This window comes from Emydura macquarii, unplaced genomic scaffold (assembly GCF_026122565.2).
Source record: "Emydura macquarii macquarii isolate MOO-44397 ecotype Brisbane River unplaced genomic scaffold, CSIRO-AGI_Emac_v2 contig_1043, whole genome shotgun sequence".
NCBI lineage: Eukaryota > Metazoa > Chordata > Testudines > Chelidae > Emydura > Emydura macquarii.
The window spans coordinates 17,274,763-17,290,897 of NW_027131180.1; the positions used below are offsets into that span (position 1 = coordinate 17,274,763).

At 42.9% G+C, this 16,135-nt stretch overlaps 1 protein-coding gene across 4 annotated transcripts in view; it reads left to right on the forward strand.

Annotated features, from left to right (window-relative positions):
- The first annotated feature begins 256 nt into the window (after nt 1-256).
- ZBTB21 (zinc finger and BTB domain containing 21) overlaps nt 257-16,135 on the forward strand; it is a 29,892-nt gene continuing 14,013 nt past the window's right edge. For 2 of the 4 annotated variants that reach the window (XR_010919177.1, XM_067545333.1), the window contains exons 1-2: nt 257-696; nt 3,159-3,237. Coding sequence is in view for 1 of the 4 variants with exons in the window: in XM_067545333.1 (XP_067401434.1) it covers nt 3,176-3,237 (62 nt within the window). In the remaining 3 variants the exon portion in view is untranslated. Of the gene's footprint in view, nt 697-3,145; nt 3,238-8,669; nt 9,479-16,135 lie in introns of those variants that run through there. The other 2 variants (XR_010919178.1, XM_067545335.1) reach the window with 2 other exon arrangements.

The window sequence follows — 16,135 nt, forward strand, 5'->3', positions numbered from 1 at the left end:
CTGGGGGAGCCGGGCTCTGCTGGGGCCTGGGAGCCAGTGGATCCTCCCCGCGGCAAGTCGGCCCCAGCTCAAACGGACTCGGCGGCGGAGGAGCTGCTGCGGGCGGGGGGGCCTCGGTGCCCCTCAACCGCAGAGAGGAGCGCGCGGCCCGGGAGTGTCCGCGAGCATGGCGCGGGGGCAGCTCCCGGGGTCCCCCCCGCCCCGTCTCAGCGTTGGGCCCGGATGCGCCGCGCCGCGCCCAGCCCATCTCCGGGCGCGCTCTCACTCTGGAGACCAGGGGATGCTCCGGCCCCGCTCTCAGGGCCTCGGGCCAGGCCCCGCGGCGCGTAGCGGGAAGACGGCTCCCATCCCACGCAACGACCGGGACGGGACTGAGCGGGAGGCGCCGCGCCGCTCTAGCGGCGGGCAGGGGGTGGCGGTTGGGGGAACCCCGGTAATTCTCCCGAACCGCCACCGCCACCCACCCCCGTTCCCCAACCCAAGCGCCTCCTCGCCCCGCGCCGCGCTCTCGCGCCCGGCCAATCGCAACGCTGCGCACGTGACGAGCGTTCCCTGCGATGACCTCATCCCTGGTGTGGGATGACGTCAAATTCAAGATGGATGGAATCACGGCGGTGGCAGCAGCGCGCGCGGGCGAATCGTGAAGGGAGGCGCCGAGGGGGGCAGCAGGGTGGGGTGCGGCTAACGGCGGAGAGGGTGAGTAACGGCCGCGTCTCGCGCCCGTTTCGGGGGCTGCCTGCGCCGCGCGGGTCTCCCCATGCACAAAGGCGTCTTTTCCTGACGTAACTCTGAGGTGGTTTTTTTTTTTCCCCCCACCGAGCGGGGCTGCGGTCCCCAAACGCCTCAGTGCGCCTGCGCCACTTACAAAACTAGCCCATCGCTTCATCGCGCATGCTCCGCTCCCGAGTCCCATAGAGGGACTAAGACTGCCCGCTGTGCGTGCACGCGCCCGCCACATAGCCTCAGTGAAGCCTTTAGTGCGCATGTCTGTTGCCCATAGAGGGCTTCTTGTTCCCGTTTTGCGCATGCGTGGTGCTCCCGCAGGAATCTCTGTCTCGCTTAACTGCGCGTGCGTGGTAGCTAAACTATGGCCTTGTCTTATATGCGGCGCAGTGCGCATGCGGAATGGTGCCTGTTCGGGAAGGGAAGCGAGGAGTTGCTCTGAGCATGCGCGGTGCAGGGAGTGTGTCAGTCCCTGGTTGCGTGAGGGGGGAGAGGGAGAGCTGTAGATGATGATGTCACTATGGGTGGTGCGCGCTTATGCCCTGACTCGCCCTCATCATCACCAGCTAGGCTCCTCACTAGCCCAGGGACAGGCTGGGCGGGAAGCGCGGCGCTGGTGCAGTCGGGGGGTGCAAGCAACCCCGCTGCCAGTGTCCCCAGCGCCCCTGGCTAGAGTTGCCCTATGCTGGTTAGGGCATCGGTGCCTGGAATGCGGCCCGGCCACCCCCTCTTAGCCCGGCACCCTGGGCGGTCACTGCTGCGGTGCATTGGCTTCAGGGGAGCGAGTGTGGTTTATGCTGCGCTTCCATGTATAAGGGAAGCGGTAGCTCGCATTTGTGGGTCTCTCACCTGAAGGACAGAACGTATTTGTATAGCGCCGTGTCTTCCTAATGCGTCTCTCAGAGAGACCTGCTATGCTACTATAAAACTTAGAGTAACAACTGATGCCAACCTCGCAGAATATTCATGCACACCAGAGATGGGCAGATAACCGATTCCTTTTTCCACTTTGCTGGCAGTTCTGAAAAATTGGGGGGGGAAGGGTGTTAAATTTGGGTTAAACCGAATCTGAACATTGTGAAAAATGTCATATACCAAAAAAAAAAAAAAAAGGTTTTGAGTCGAACGCAGTATGTTGTTTGGGGCATTTTTAAATGGCTAGATTCATAAAATGCCTGGAAAAGGAGGGGGGGGGAAGGATTATACCAATGCCCTTTTTTATCTTTATCTTAATCTTTATCCCAGCTTTTAGGCTACTCACCTGGGATGTAAACATAAGAATGGCCATATTGGCTTATACTAGTGGTCTACCTAGCCCAGTATCCTGTCTTCTGACAGTGGCCAATGCCAGGTGCTTCAGAGAGAATGAAAGAAAGGCATTTATCAAGTGATCTATCCCCTGTGACTATCAGTCTAGTCCTTGCATCTGGCAGTCAGAGCTTTAGGGACACCCTGAGCAAGGGTTGAATCCCTGACCTTCTTGGCTAATAGCCATTCATGAATCTATCCCCCAAGAATTTACCTAATTCTTTTTTGAGCCAAGTTATGCTTTTGCCTTTCACAACCATCCCCTGGCAATTATTTCCACAGGTTAACTGTGTGTTGTGAGATGAAGTACTTCCTTTTGTTTATTTTAAAGTTGCTGCCTATTAATTTCATTGGATGACCTTTGGTTCTTGTGTTATGTGAAAGGGTAAATAACATTTGCTTATTCATTACCTCCACATCGTTCATGATCTTATAGACCTTTATCATACCCCTTTTTAGTTATCTCTTTTACAAGCTGAACAGTCCCAGTCTTTTTAACTTCTCACGTGGAAGCTGTTCTATACGCCTAATCATTTTTGTTGCCCTTCTCTGTACCTTTCCAATGTTAATGTATCTTATTTGAGATGGGGCAACCAAAACTGCCTGCAGTATTCAAGATGTAGGCGTACCATAGCTTTAAGATATTTTCTGTTTTTATCTATCTCTTCCCTAATGGTTCCCAACATTGTTAGCTTTTTTGATGGCCGCTAATATTGAGCAAATGTTTTAAGAGAATTAGCCACAATGACTCCAAGATCTTTTTCTTGAGTGATATCAGCTAATTTAGACTCCATCATTTTGTATGTATAGTAGGGAGTATGTTCTCCAGTGTGCATTACTTTGCATTTATCAACAATGAATTCAATCTGCCATTTTCTTGCTCAGTCACCCAGTTTTGTAATTCTTCACAGTCTGTTTTGGACTTAACTACCTTGAGTAATTTTGTATAATCTACAAACTGTCCCACCTCACTGTTTACCTGTTTTTCCAGATCATTTATGAATAGCACTGGTCCCAGTACAGATACTTCGGGGCCCCTGCTATTTACCTCTCTCCACTGTGAAAACTGACCATTTATTTCTACCCTTTGTTTCCTGTCTTTTAACCAATTACTGATCCATGAGAAGACCTTTTTGCTTATTCCATGACTGCTTACTTTGCTCAAGAGCCTTTGCTGAGGGACCTTGTCAAAGGCTTTCTGAAAATGTAAGTACACTATATCCACTGGATCACTCTTGTCCACATATTTGTTGACACCCTCAGATAATTCTAATAGATTGTTGAGGTATAATTTCTGTTTACAAAAACACATTGACTCTTCCCCAACAAATTCTGTTCATCTATGTGTTTGATGATTCTGTTTTTTACTGTAGTTTCAACCAGTTTGCCTGTACTGAAATTAAGTTTACCAGACTGTAATTGCTAGGATAGCTTCTGGAGCCTTTTTTTTTTTTTTTTTTTTAAATGATGTCATATTAACCATCCTCCACTTATCTGGTACAGAGGCTAAGTTAAGTGATAAGTTACACACCACAGTTAGTAGTTCTGCAATTTCATATCTGAGTTCCTTCAGAACTCTTGGGTGAATCCCATCTGGTCCCACTGACTTAGCACTGTTTAATAAACGTGTTTCAAAACCACCTCTATCGACACCTCAATCTCAGACTGTTCCTCAGATTTGTCATCTAAAAAGAATGGCTCAGGTGTGGGAATCTCCCTCACAGTGAAGACTGCCACTGCAGTGAAGACAGGTGCAAATAATTCATTTAAGTTCTCTGCAAAGGCCTTGTCTTTCTTGAGTGCTCCTTTAGCACCTTGATCCGTCCAGTGGCCCCACTGATTGTTTGGGAGGCTTCTTGTTTCTGATGTACTTTAAAACAAATTGCTGTTAGTTTTGCGGTCTATGGTAATTGCTCTTTGATTAAAAACCTCATCAGTGATGAAAAGTCCATCATGACCTCTGGTAAATTGTTCCAATGGTCAGTCACCCTCCCTGTCAAAAAAGTACACCTTATCTCCAGTCTGAATCCATCCAACCTCAACCCCCAGCCACTGGATCATGTTATTACTTTCTCTACTAGGATGAAGAGCCCATTGTCATATTTGTTCCCATGTAGACACTTACAGACTGTAATCCAATCACCCCTTATGTGACAGCTTCTCAAGGTCAGATCATTCTCAAGGTCACCTCATTATCCCCCTTCCTTAGCAAGAGAGACAGCTTTGGTTGTGCATAGCTAGATGTATCCCTCTGATACTACTCTGTTAGAGCCATGAGGAGATTTTTTTGAGTGGCTACCAGCCCTTACTTTGCCTTGCTGGTAACGATAGCGCTCAAGCCCCTCTGAAAGCATCCCCCTGTGGTAACCAGCTCCTGTCACTGGACACTCAGGAAATGATCAGGTTTGCTGTCCCCAAGGGAACACTATATACACACACTTTGACTGCTACAACTCAGGATCAGGTCCTTTATAACATCACAGCACTAAAATATAGTTAAAACACTCATAAGGTAAAGATTTAAGAGATACTAAGTAAGGCTAAGGGAAACATGGTTATATATAAAACAAAAAGGACTTTTGAAAACACATTTCTTGGAGTCTAAACTTTTAACCGGCTAAAATCCTTGTCTAAAGCAGTTTCTCACCTAAAGCAATCTCTCAGCATCACCAACCAACATGGCTGAGATTCAGCTATCTCAAATGCAAAAAGCATAATCCTTTTGCTCCCACAGTGGTAGATGAAGGTGTATCCTTTTGTTGTCATTTTACATCCCCAAAGTTCATTGCCTCCAGAATCAGGATAACCCCCTATGGTTGAGATGCCACTACCGGTCTTCCAATTTTCATTTACTCCATAAGCAGATTTGGCTTCCATTGTGTTTTGGTGAAAACTATTCAATGAACTATTATCAAATTCACGAATAGCTTCGGGTCACTCAAAACTGTACTTTTCATTGAATAAACTGTTTGTCCAAAAAACTTCACTTAGCTCTGATGCACACACACATACTTAAAGATTAAAGTGTAATGTTTTTATTGGTCTGAGATTGGGATGGCTTCATTATACAAAAGTAGCAAAGCTGCATTCCATACTCAGGTAAATAAAGCCTTTAGTTCACCACATACTCTATATTTTACAGAAAAGCTATTTTATCTATTTGTAAACTTTTTAATGGCATTTTTGTACAGCTTTGCCTGTAAATCCAGGATTGTCTTAATACCATGAATCTAATTATACAGACCTCAGAGGAAAAGATGGAAAAAAGTCCTAATGTAAAAAAAAGCCTCTAAAAATGATATAAAATAGTTTTTCTATAAAGGTAGGACACTGCACCTTTTTTGAAGTCCAGTATTTCATGGCAAGTCAGATGAAATGAACACTATATATCACTGGAAAGCCTGGGATCTCAGCTTTCCACTGGCATAAGGACAGGTTGTTTTTTTCCGATTGTGTGAGATATTGGACTTTAAAGTTACTTGTCAGGGAGTGCAGTTTATCCAAGAACCCATAGCGTATATTTGGAAGACCATGCTAAATTCTGGGCAAAAAGAAACTTGTGATTGATAGGTTTTGTTGGGTTTTTTTAAATGGCATCTATTAGAAAGGTGCTCGGATTTTTTCACTTTAGTAGTCTCAGAAAGGAAGGATTAGTAATGGAAAGACTCCTGGTGAAAAGGGGAAGATGCAGTTTCTCAGATAGTTGTGCAATTTATCATATGGATGGTGTCATTACTATGAATAGATGTAGAATTGGTGTGTACATGAACAATTAATGTTGCATTATTTGTTATTAAGTTTGCAGTTAAAATAATAAAAAGTTTAAAGTTCCAATAGCAATGTTAACACCGTGTGTGTGTGTGTATGTGTGTGTGTGTGTGTGTGTGTGTGTGTGTGTGTGTGTGTGTGTGAGAGAGGGAGAGAGAGAGAGAGAGAGAGAATTGTACAAATAAAGTTAATTTAACTATTAAAACAGGAGTAGCAAATACAGTACTACATTATAGGGAGAGCTGGTAGCAGTGGCTATTAAAGTTGCCTGACACTTCCCATTATAAGACTTTGTTTTCATTTGTTTATAACTTTGCCACCCCACTTTAACAGTTTGGATTGAAATAGTCTGTGCTGGATTTCTCCCTCAAGCTGAATTTTTGGAGGCCCAGGGCATTTCCGTCAAAATGATTTAGCTATTTCTGAGAATGAGGCAAGGAGAAAATATGTTGTTTGGACATATTAAAAAATTCTGGTGACCTTTTATTTCAGAAGCTCTATCGTCCCAATACATTAGAGTAGGAACTGAGAATTAGGCAGGGTGCGGCCTTTGTGTCAGGGAGGTGCCTTTTTCTATCCCCAGGAAAATTGACCAATATTTGGCCAAATTGTTAACCTTTGAAGAATTGCAGTCCTCAGATGCTCAGTAGAGATTTGCTAGAGCTTCACAGTCAAACTCCAAAAATTCTATCTGCACTGGACGTGCTCCAGCCAGGGCTTAGCAGGACTTTCCCCACTATTGCAGGTGTGAGCTGCTGTGGGCTCTGCCAAAGATGGGCCCAGGCAGGGCATCAAAACGAAAAGCAGGGAATGTCTCTCTTCTCCTGTCCTGTCAATGCCCACCCCTCTGCTAGGCCCAGGCAGCATGGAAGAGGAAGCTGCCTGATTCTAATTCAGAGGACACAAGAGTTGGTCTGGGGACATGAGGCAGTAGTAATAGATTGGGACAAGGAGCTTGGGGTTAGGGAGATCTGGGACTGAAGGATTGCAAGGGAGAGGTAAACTGGGACTGAAAGTTGGGATGGCGAGGAGACTGGTAATGGCTTGGGAATGAGACTGGGAATAAGGAGGTGGGGAGGGAGAGACAAATCTGATGAGTATCCAAGGTCTGGGAGACAACTGGGAATGGCTGGACAAAGAGATTGGGACAAGGACCAGGAAGGTGGTGCGGATGAGGATACTGAAGCTGAACAAGAAGACTGAGTCTGGGGGCAGGTGTGGTGAGGGGGACAGTGACTAGAAACTGAGATAGGAGAGGGAGTAGGACAGATCAGAGAGGAACTGGGACTGGCTGGCCAAGAAGAGTGGAAAAGGGATGAAAAAAGCCTATGGAGAGACTGGCTGAGAAAGGAAAATGGGACTGGGGTGAGAGGCCAGGACAGAGCCAGGGATGGAGCAGAAGTGGTCAAACTTGGGAGAAACAGGTATTACTACCCCCATGCACACCCGCTCCAGGATGAGGTTAGGGATCCCAGATGGCAGAGTGGATGCTAACCAAGGGAGGTTCTGAGTTCGATGACTGGAACCAGAGTAGGAGAAATCAGGTACAAGGGGGATCACTCACAGGATGAAGAACAAATTAGCTTTTATTATTTACAGCTGTCTGGCACCTCAGGATAAGTACAGGAACCAGCTTCAGGTCAAAGAGAAGGGGCAGCTCACCCAACTGCTGTCTGACTCCACAAAACTGCCATCAGCCTCCTCCAGAACCTTTGTTATCCTGTGGCCATTCCCTCATGGTTACCACCACTCATGACTGCAGCCATCCTTCAATTTGGCCAATCAGGGCCAAGATCTCTGGAGGCCTCCAGCTCTGACTGCCATAGAGTCAGCCACTCCCTATGTTGATTCTGAGCCTTTCTACATACAAGCTGAAGGATTTCCTGCAGATTCTGTCTCCATACTCAAGTGGTCAGGCTTGTTACACAGGCAAAGGGTCCTGTAGGGAAAAATAGTATTTAATTACATACTATCTCATAATGCATACACATAAGGGATTCAAATGAAGGTTGAACAAGCAATCTTAATTCTGGAATTTCCTAACTTTTGAGTGCTTGACTTTACCACCTTAACATAGCTTGTGTGATTTTTATTTATATATATCTATCTATAAAATAAGAGATTGAATTAACATTGTATAGAAAACAAATGTTTTTAACCTTTTGAAGACACTACACATCACTGAAAACTACTTGATGCCAATTATGAGCTTTCTGAATTCAATTGATTTTGAGCTATTTGCATAGAGCTGGATATTACTGATGATTAGAATAAAAAATAAATTAGGTTTTTTTTTGGCCACCTTAATAACAGTGGCCGTAATTTGTGTTAAATTAAACACCTTTGGGTAGATGGCAAGCATGAACAATTTCAGACTAAAGGAAGAATTTTTCACAAAGTTATGAGCAATTTATTATTATATTATGACATTTATTATCACTGAAGTTTTGAAACCTTAACGATAATATTGAAACCTTAATGATAAAGTTGCTAATATTGATTGTTAGAATATTTTTCAGTTCTGGAATACACAAATGAAAACTGTTGACTTTCCATATCTGCAAAGTATCATTATTAACTATGCGTGAAAGCGCATTCAGAAGGCTGTCACCTTCTAAATGAGTGAATTATTTCATAAATAATAATGCTTGCACCTTTCATCTGAGGATCTCGGAAAACTAATTCTCTAAAGACACAGGAAAATACTTCATGGCAAATGGAGAGGTTGTAAAATCATCCTCGGTTCAAAGTAGATCTCCTCAATCCTGTTCCTAATCACTCTCTGTCAGTGTAGGAGCAGTCTTTTTATTTTCCCCAGTGAGTATGAAATTTGATACAGCAGGTTTTTTTTCTTTTTTTTCCCTCCACAGTTGAAAGAATGGAAATGTATTTTCTACTGTCTTCACTGAATGAAGGTTTTATTTGTCATATCATTTTGGAGCAGATCTTGTACATTTCATAAACTGAATCATTCAAGGAACAGGAAAAAAGCTTGTTTTTATGTTAGGCATCTGCTCCTCCCATGTTTTTTCTTATTTTTCTTTTTCATAATATTGTGATTAATCTCACCTACCAAATTTTACTCATTTGGAATGGATGAAGAAATCCCTCATTGTGGATGATTTAAAATAACTTAAATCTCCCTCTTGTGTTGAAGAATTTTGCTGTATTGCTTCTATGTAACATTAAAATATTGCTTCATAATTTAATTAAAAATGCCCCTTTGTTTAAATTGTTGTAATCTGAGCATGTACCCTATGGAAACCCATTTCTCACAATCTTCATTGAATGAAGGTTTCAAACATGTTTTAATGTGAGATTTGTGATCTTAGTGCAATTCATGTACATTAAACTGAATTCTTTAAGAAAGACAAAAGCATTTTTAGGCACCTACTTCACTCTCCTCTTCTTGTTCTACATTATCTTTGTAATAGTGTGATATATAAATGCTTAGTTTATGATTTATCGTTTCTTGAGACTATTCTCATTAATCCCATTTGATAGCCAGTGATTAGTTCTTTCACAGTTTAGTCAGATGTTAGAATATTTTTGTAAATATTAGGCATGTTCTTCAAAAGCAATTAATTATGCAGTTGTAAGAAATCTTTTATGAAAATGTCTTAATATGCATGCATTTTTTTTCTAATTTTAGGATACTTTTTTCTTTGCATAACTTTTATTAGATTAGTTGAAGGTATTATTAAAGAGTAGTGTTTACAAAGTTATTTCTCATCTTTTCATGTACATGTGTAATTCTGTTAACATTAATTTAAACCACCAACTGATATTTATGGGCGTCAGGAGCTAACCTTGGGCCTAAACCTGCTCACATTGAAGTCGGTGACAAAACTCTCATTGTGTTGTATAGAAGCAGGATAGGTAGGGGTTTCTGTGTTACATCAGACACAGAGAAAGAATACAATTTCATAGCCTCATAGAGGTTTTTAAGGGACCATCAGATCATCTAGTCCGACTTGTATATCACAGGCCACTAAATTTCACCCAAATACCCCTATATGAAACCCAAAAACTTTAGTTTCCCAAGGACTGAAATGTTTTGGTGTAATTAAACTATGAGTCACAGGCAGAAAACAGGAGACCCAGGTGCCACCAGTACCTGAGGCTCCTGCAATGGCAGGGAATTGATTAGTTGAGATATGCCCAGATAATCCCAGCAGGTGAACTATGCCCCATGCTACAAAGGAAGGTGAAAACCCCTCAAGATTCCTGTCAAATTGATCAGGTGGAAAATTTCTTCCTGACCCAAATCTGGGATCAGTATGACCCTGGGCATATGAGCAAGACACACCAACCAGGCATCTAGAAAGACATGCCAGCCAGGCATTTTCTGTATCACCTCAGAGCACTGGTCCACTCGCCAGTGTCCCATCTTCAGCTATGCCCAATCTCAGTTGCATCAGAGGAAGAAGGAGGGGGGGAAAACTAGAATGCATCAAGCCAATTGTTCATGGGGGGGGAGAGAGTGAAGGTGGAGATTCATTCTGGCTCCAGCAGGTGACTGGCTGAAGCCCTGATGCATGATATTTGATTCTAGTCACTATCTTAATGGAGAGCTACTGGTGTTATAAGCCAATACATGTTTGTTTCCCACCAGTGTGGAAAACAATACTTGTTTATAAAATATGCAAAGGAGCTTGTTCAAAATTAACTTTTGTTTGAAAGTGGAGGGGAAAGTTCCCCTGCATACATGTCATAATGATTAGGTTCTCCCAGTTTACTCCAGCATCAAACCATCTGGCTATCTTTCCATGACTATCAATATTATCTGTCGCAGCTACCACTTTTTGTCTCTGGCTAAGGACAACTGGATGGAGTTTCCTTTGGATCCCATCAAACTGCTTTTACGTCACTTAAGGGGAGGAATCACAAGATAGAGAGATGAGGCGCTTATCCCAGATTCTTCTCATCCCTCAGGTTGTAGTTCCTTAGGCTTGGTTGACGCATAGTTTTCGTACCTATTTCAGTTAGGTGTGTGATTGACTGATTTAACCAACATAGTTATATAGGTACAAACCCTAGTATAGATACAGTTATACTGAGATAAAAATGTCATATACTGGTATAGCTTATTCCCCTTCTGCTATGAAATAAGAAATACTAGCATAACTGTGCTCCCACTGGTGGGCAAAGGGTGTGTTACTGCTGTAACAATACTGTTAGAGTTGAAACAGTAAAACTTTGGTGTGTAGATATGCCTTTGATGTATAATTGTGTCAGTTGAAGAGAGAGAGTGATGCAGTCTGTGTCTAATAATATATTGCTTCGGATTTTGAGGCTTGAGATGCACCCATTAAAGGTTATCTGCAGAGGGGGTGGAAATTGGACTTGTGTCCTTTTGTAAATTCATAATGCATAAATAAGACCTGTTTTTCTGCATTTTTTTAATATTAGAATTTCAGGTCCTGTCTATTCAGGAAGACTCAGTGATGACTAGAGATCTAATGAAATGATAATATCATAAAAAGTCGAGAGTGAAAGTTGAGCAATTAAGAAGGGAAGTAATTTTTATGCATTGTCTACACTAGAAAAATAAGTCTACCTTAACATAGGTCAACTTACAGTAATTACTGTGGTGGCTGATGTCCACATTAGCCTCCTAGGGTCAGTGGAATGCGTCCTCACTAGGAGCACTTCCATCAACCTAAGAGGGGCAGTGTGGGGATCTGAGAGCCCGATCTCTCACCTCCCTGTTGGGAGCCCCACAATCTCGCAGGCTCCCAGTAGGCTGCTCCCCCCCACACACACTCCCTGTTCCCCGCCAGGAGCCGGGGAAAGCTGCCCTGGGTTTCCCCTCTCCCCATTCCCAGAGGGAAGCTGCCCGGGGTTTCTTGCCCCTGAAGAGTGGAGTCCAGATGTCCTGGTCCACCAGGAGCCAGGCAACCTGGTCAGCCTGGCTTCTCGCCCCGCTCCCAGCTGAGAGCAGAGAACCAGCTCCCTTGGCTTCTCACCTGGCTCCTAACCTGGAGCGGAGATCAGCTGCTCAGCTCTCAAGCAGCCTGAGTGGTGAAATTGACAAGAATGACAGCTCCACAGTGGATATAAGGGACGCAGTATCTATATTAACAATGTGTTGCCCTAACTAAGATGACATAAGCCCTACACCTCTTGTTGAGGTGGTTTTATTATGTCGGCATAGCAGGGGAGTTACATCGAAGGGAGGAACATTTCAGTCTGTACACCTCCTCTATTTTGTCGACAAAATTCTCTCTAGTGTAGACCAGCCCTTAGACTGCGTAAATTCCTTTTGTTTTTTATTTACACCTATTTAACTTCAAATGATTAACATTTTGGCTGAGGACTCAATACACTTTCAACTGAGGTATTGGAGCTTACAAAAACAGCTTTTGAAACGATGTTCTAATATTTATAAAAAGTTTGGTTTTCAACCTTTCTGGATTCTTAATAGGAAAGAAGCAACAAACGTTTAAAAACTTGATATTTTAAATATCCTTTGCATTACATCTTAAAGCATCTGTTGCTTTCTTTTTTTTCTTTTAAAAAATGCTGCTGAAAGCCGCAATTCTGGTTTGCTGTTCATTACGCTGAGGTGGAAAAGCGCCGTGCACCAAGTTGTGTAAGCTTAAAATGTCAGGATCTGTGTTTTTTTTCTCTCCCAAATTACCTGGGGGATCTAACCTAAGTTACACTTGTAGAGAGCTGCCTTTATACAGAGAGAGATTTAAAACTGTTATGTTTATAAATATAAATTGACTTGGTACTTCACACATGGATTGGAGGATCTAGGTAGAAGGAGAAATGTGGAGTTTCAGGAGTCTGGGAGGAGGCCTGGTGGAAGCAATAGCTAAGAGGATGTGATGATTTATCACTCACCCAGCAATAAAAATGGAAAAATGAGGGGGGAGAGGGAAATAACAGGTACTTACCAGATGGAAGGACAAGATGGAAACAGAAGTGGCCAGCTGTAAAATGCCTACTTCATGCATGTACTTGGCTCTGAAAAATTTAAAGGGCAACCTGAAAGGTTTGCTGGAAGAAAAGGTTCCTATATGATGATAACCGTATACTGGGAACCTGTCTTTGGAACATCATCGCTATATAATAGGAGAGGTAAGAGCTATCTCCTTTCTCCTAGGAAATTATAAAATCTCATTTTTATTCAACTGATCAAATATTAATAATCTCCTAGTAATATGTTATATTGGCCTCCTTGTGTAGCTTTTTAAATTTTAAGGAGAAAAATAAAATTGGGGGGGGGGAATCAGTTGGGGGTGATAGTGAGTGAAGAAGGATTACAAGGCAGTGGGGAAACAGGCTGAACCCCTTTATATGACTAGGCTTTTTAAAGAAGTAGACTTTTTGTGGGGTAGAAGGTGTGGTTAAATGTAATATTGACTAGTGTGTTACCTGGACTTCCTTAAAGCACACTTATGATCTTAACTCTTTTGTCTTTTTGTTTGCAAATAAAGAATGTGAAGGATAAAATTGAAATGAGGAATCTTGTTGATTTATTCCTAAGCTCTGTGGGTTTGTGCGAGGCACGAGGAGCAGTCTATAGTATAGATTGGATGAAATTGGATGTATGGTTCATATGTGAAAGGTGGAGTCCCTGATTCACAATGGGAAATTCAATAGGGATGCTATAATGGAATTTCCAGTCTGCATAGGGAGAGTGGGTTAGGAAAGGTGTCTTTTATAATGGAGAATATATGTTCCTTGACTATATATGGGTATTTGGGATTGGGGGAGGGCAAAGTCTCCATTCTGTAATATGGAGGGTGAAAGACCAGATGTTAATATATGTAGTGATTTTCTTTAATTGTAGCATTAATAAATATTTGGCAAATCTGTTCTTGACACTTCTTTATCCAGTATGTTCAGCCCCGCAGCCTTACCTGCTGACCGCATACTAAAAACCCAGTAAGTTTGCTTTCCATAGGAAAGCCTATAATAGTTAATAATTCACATAGTAGTAGTTGAATTCCCATTTCATTAAATTTTGGACAAAGACAAAATTCCTAAATTTAAGGGAAAAATAAAAAATAAATTTCATTCCAAATCCCTCAAAATCCTTTCCTACATAATAGTTCAAATGGTAGAACCCCAAACTTACTATATAGGTTCAAAATTTTTCTATACACCCAGAAGGAGACTCTTCTTTTATATCTTGTTACTCGTGAGGGGGGAAAGCATCAGATTATATCTAGTCCAGTGGTCTCAAACTTTTTAAATGGAGGCCCCCTGTGGACTTTTGTCTAACAATCGGGCCCCCTCCCCCTGAATTACGCAGCCCCTTCCTCCTTTCAGAAAAAATCAGGGGGGCGCTTCCCATGCTGTAGGCCCTATCAATTGCGCCCACCTTCCCACGAACTCCCCCCTTTCAAAAAAAAAACCAAAACAAACAAACCAGGGTCTACAGCACGGGCAGCAGCAACGTGGGGAGCAGCAGGGAGCAGCAAGCACCTGCAGCAGCGCAGTAAGAGGGTGCAGCAGCAGCATGGGGCACGTGCCTGGCAGCAGTGTGGGCTGCTGCTGCTGCAGCAGAAGGTGTGCGGAGGCGACTGTTTCCATCTCCGGGGAACATGGAGCTGGATCGCCTCTGTCCCCTGCTCTGCACCCCCCATGATCCATCTCCCGCCCCCCACTTTGAGAACCACTGATCTAGTCCATATTGCAACTTAATAAGAATGGTTTCTATTATAGGTTATTTACATAGCAAAATAAACAGAACTCCCTTCTTGTGCATCTTGAGTCTCCTGGTGAATAACAAGAAAATAATCTTTTCTGGTGATGTGGACATTTTAGTCACAACCATATTAATATGAATAACTTATTACTACTAGAGTCAGTCACAGGCCACATCTATCCCTCACCAGAGTTAACTAATAGACAAGGATTTATATATTGGTGGAAAATGTTTTTATCTGTTTAAATATGAAAATGTTTAGAACCACCATACTACACCTTTCATGCGTCCTCAAGGCAGTAAGAGCTGATAGCCAGGAGGGCACTTAAGTGTCCCGGTGGGTTTTGTAGTCCATTTCTTTTCCTGGTTCTGTTGGTTTCTTATGCTCTTGTCATTTTCCTTTCCTCTCCTCACTCTCTTGTTAACTCTGTCTCTCTGCCTTTCTCCTTGTGTGCATCTTGTCTCCTTTCTTATTGCATCTTCCTGGTGCTGAGTATAATTCTAAATGGCCATGGAACCTTCTGGTTCCAACACAGCATCGCATCTCTTGTTAAAAGGGTGTTTCCCAAAACATTATGATTATTTTGGTAGAGCTGGCAGAAATATAGTTAAGGCTGCCTGACAATTTCCATTATAAGACCCTGTTTTCAGTTGCTTTAATTTTCCGTATCAGGTGTCTGCTTCATTCTGTTCTATCTATATCTATATAATATATGTTTGGCAACAATTGTTCAGCTGTTTCTGACACGGAGGTTGGCAAAAATCTCAAATAAAAATTTTTTATTCAAATTCACTGAGAATCTTTGGTGCTCTGCTTTGAATTGGGGACTTGAATTGGTTATCTTGGGGCAGAGTGTTGCCTTTTGCCATCCCTGTGAAAACTCTACCCAAATTTGGCAGTTTCCAGGTCTCTGAAAATTGCTGTTTGCAAATGATCAGTCAGAGGTTTGTTTGAGGCTGGCAGCAAAGTTTCCTGAATATTCTGTTGTCAGCTGAGCATACTCCAGTCTAGGGATGCAGGGTTGAGTAGAACTTTTGCTGCAATTGCTTCTTCTGACTGCAGGGATCTCTGTGACTCTGAGCAGTGGAAACTGAGAGCAGAGAGACTTTCTCCTGTGGTCTCAGTGATCCCCTGCTGGCAAGCAGGCAGGCTGGAAGAGAAGAGGAAGCAGTCAGTGTGGAGTAGTGAAGATATGCACAGGGGGAGGGGACCCAGGACAGGTTGTGGGGATAGAAGCAGATGGTACTGGGACAGAAGGGGACAGGGTAGGGAGGACAGGGGCAGAAGAATCTGTAAGCACCAGAGCACAGGCTGGCTGAGTTCCATTTCTTTGCTGTCTAGCAAATAGCCCTTACACCTGCTGGCAAAGTATGTATTTTTCTCCACCTCCCTTTAGTGGATCGCCCTCATAGACCATACTGTACTACTGTTGCTGGTTACTCTATTAGCTCAAGTGGCAGAGATCAGTGAGGTTGTTTAAAGGTTCCAGCTTCGCTGACGCCCCATGTGGGTCTCAGTATACTTTCATGTGATGAAATTTCTGGATTCTTTTCAGTTTGCTTTTTTAAAAACATAGTCAACTGCATTTCAAAACCAAACAAAAAGCAATGTTTAAAAGAACATTAAGGTTGCAAAATCAAACACTCAGAAGTTACAAAATGCCAAAAATT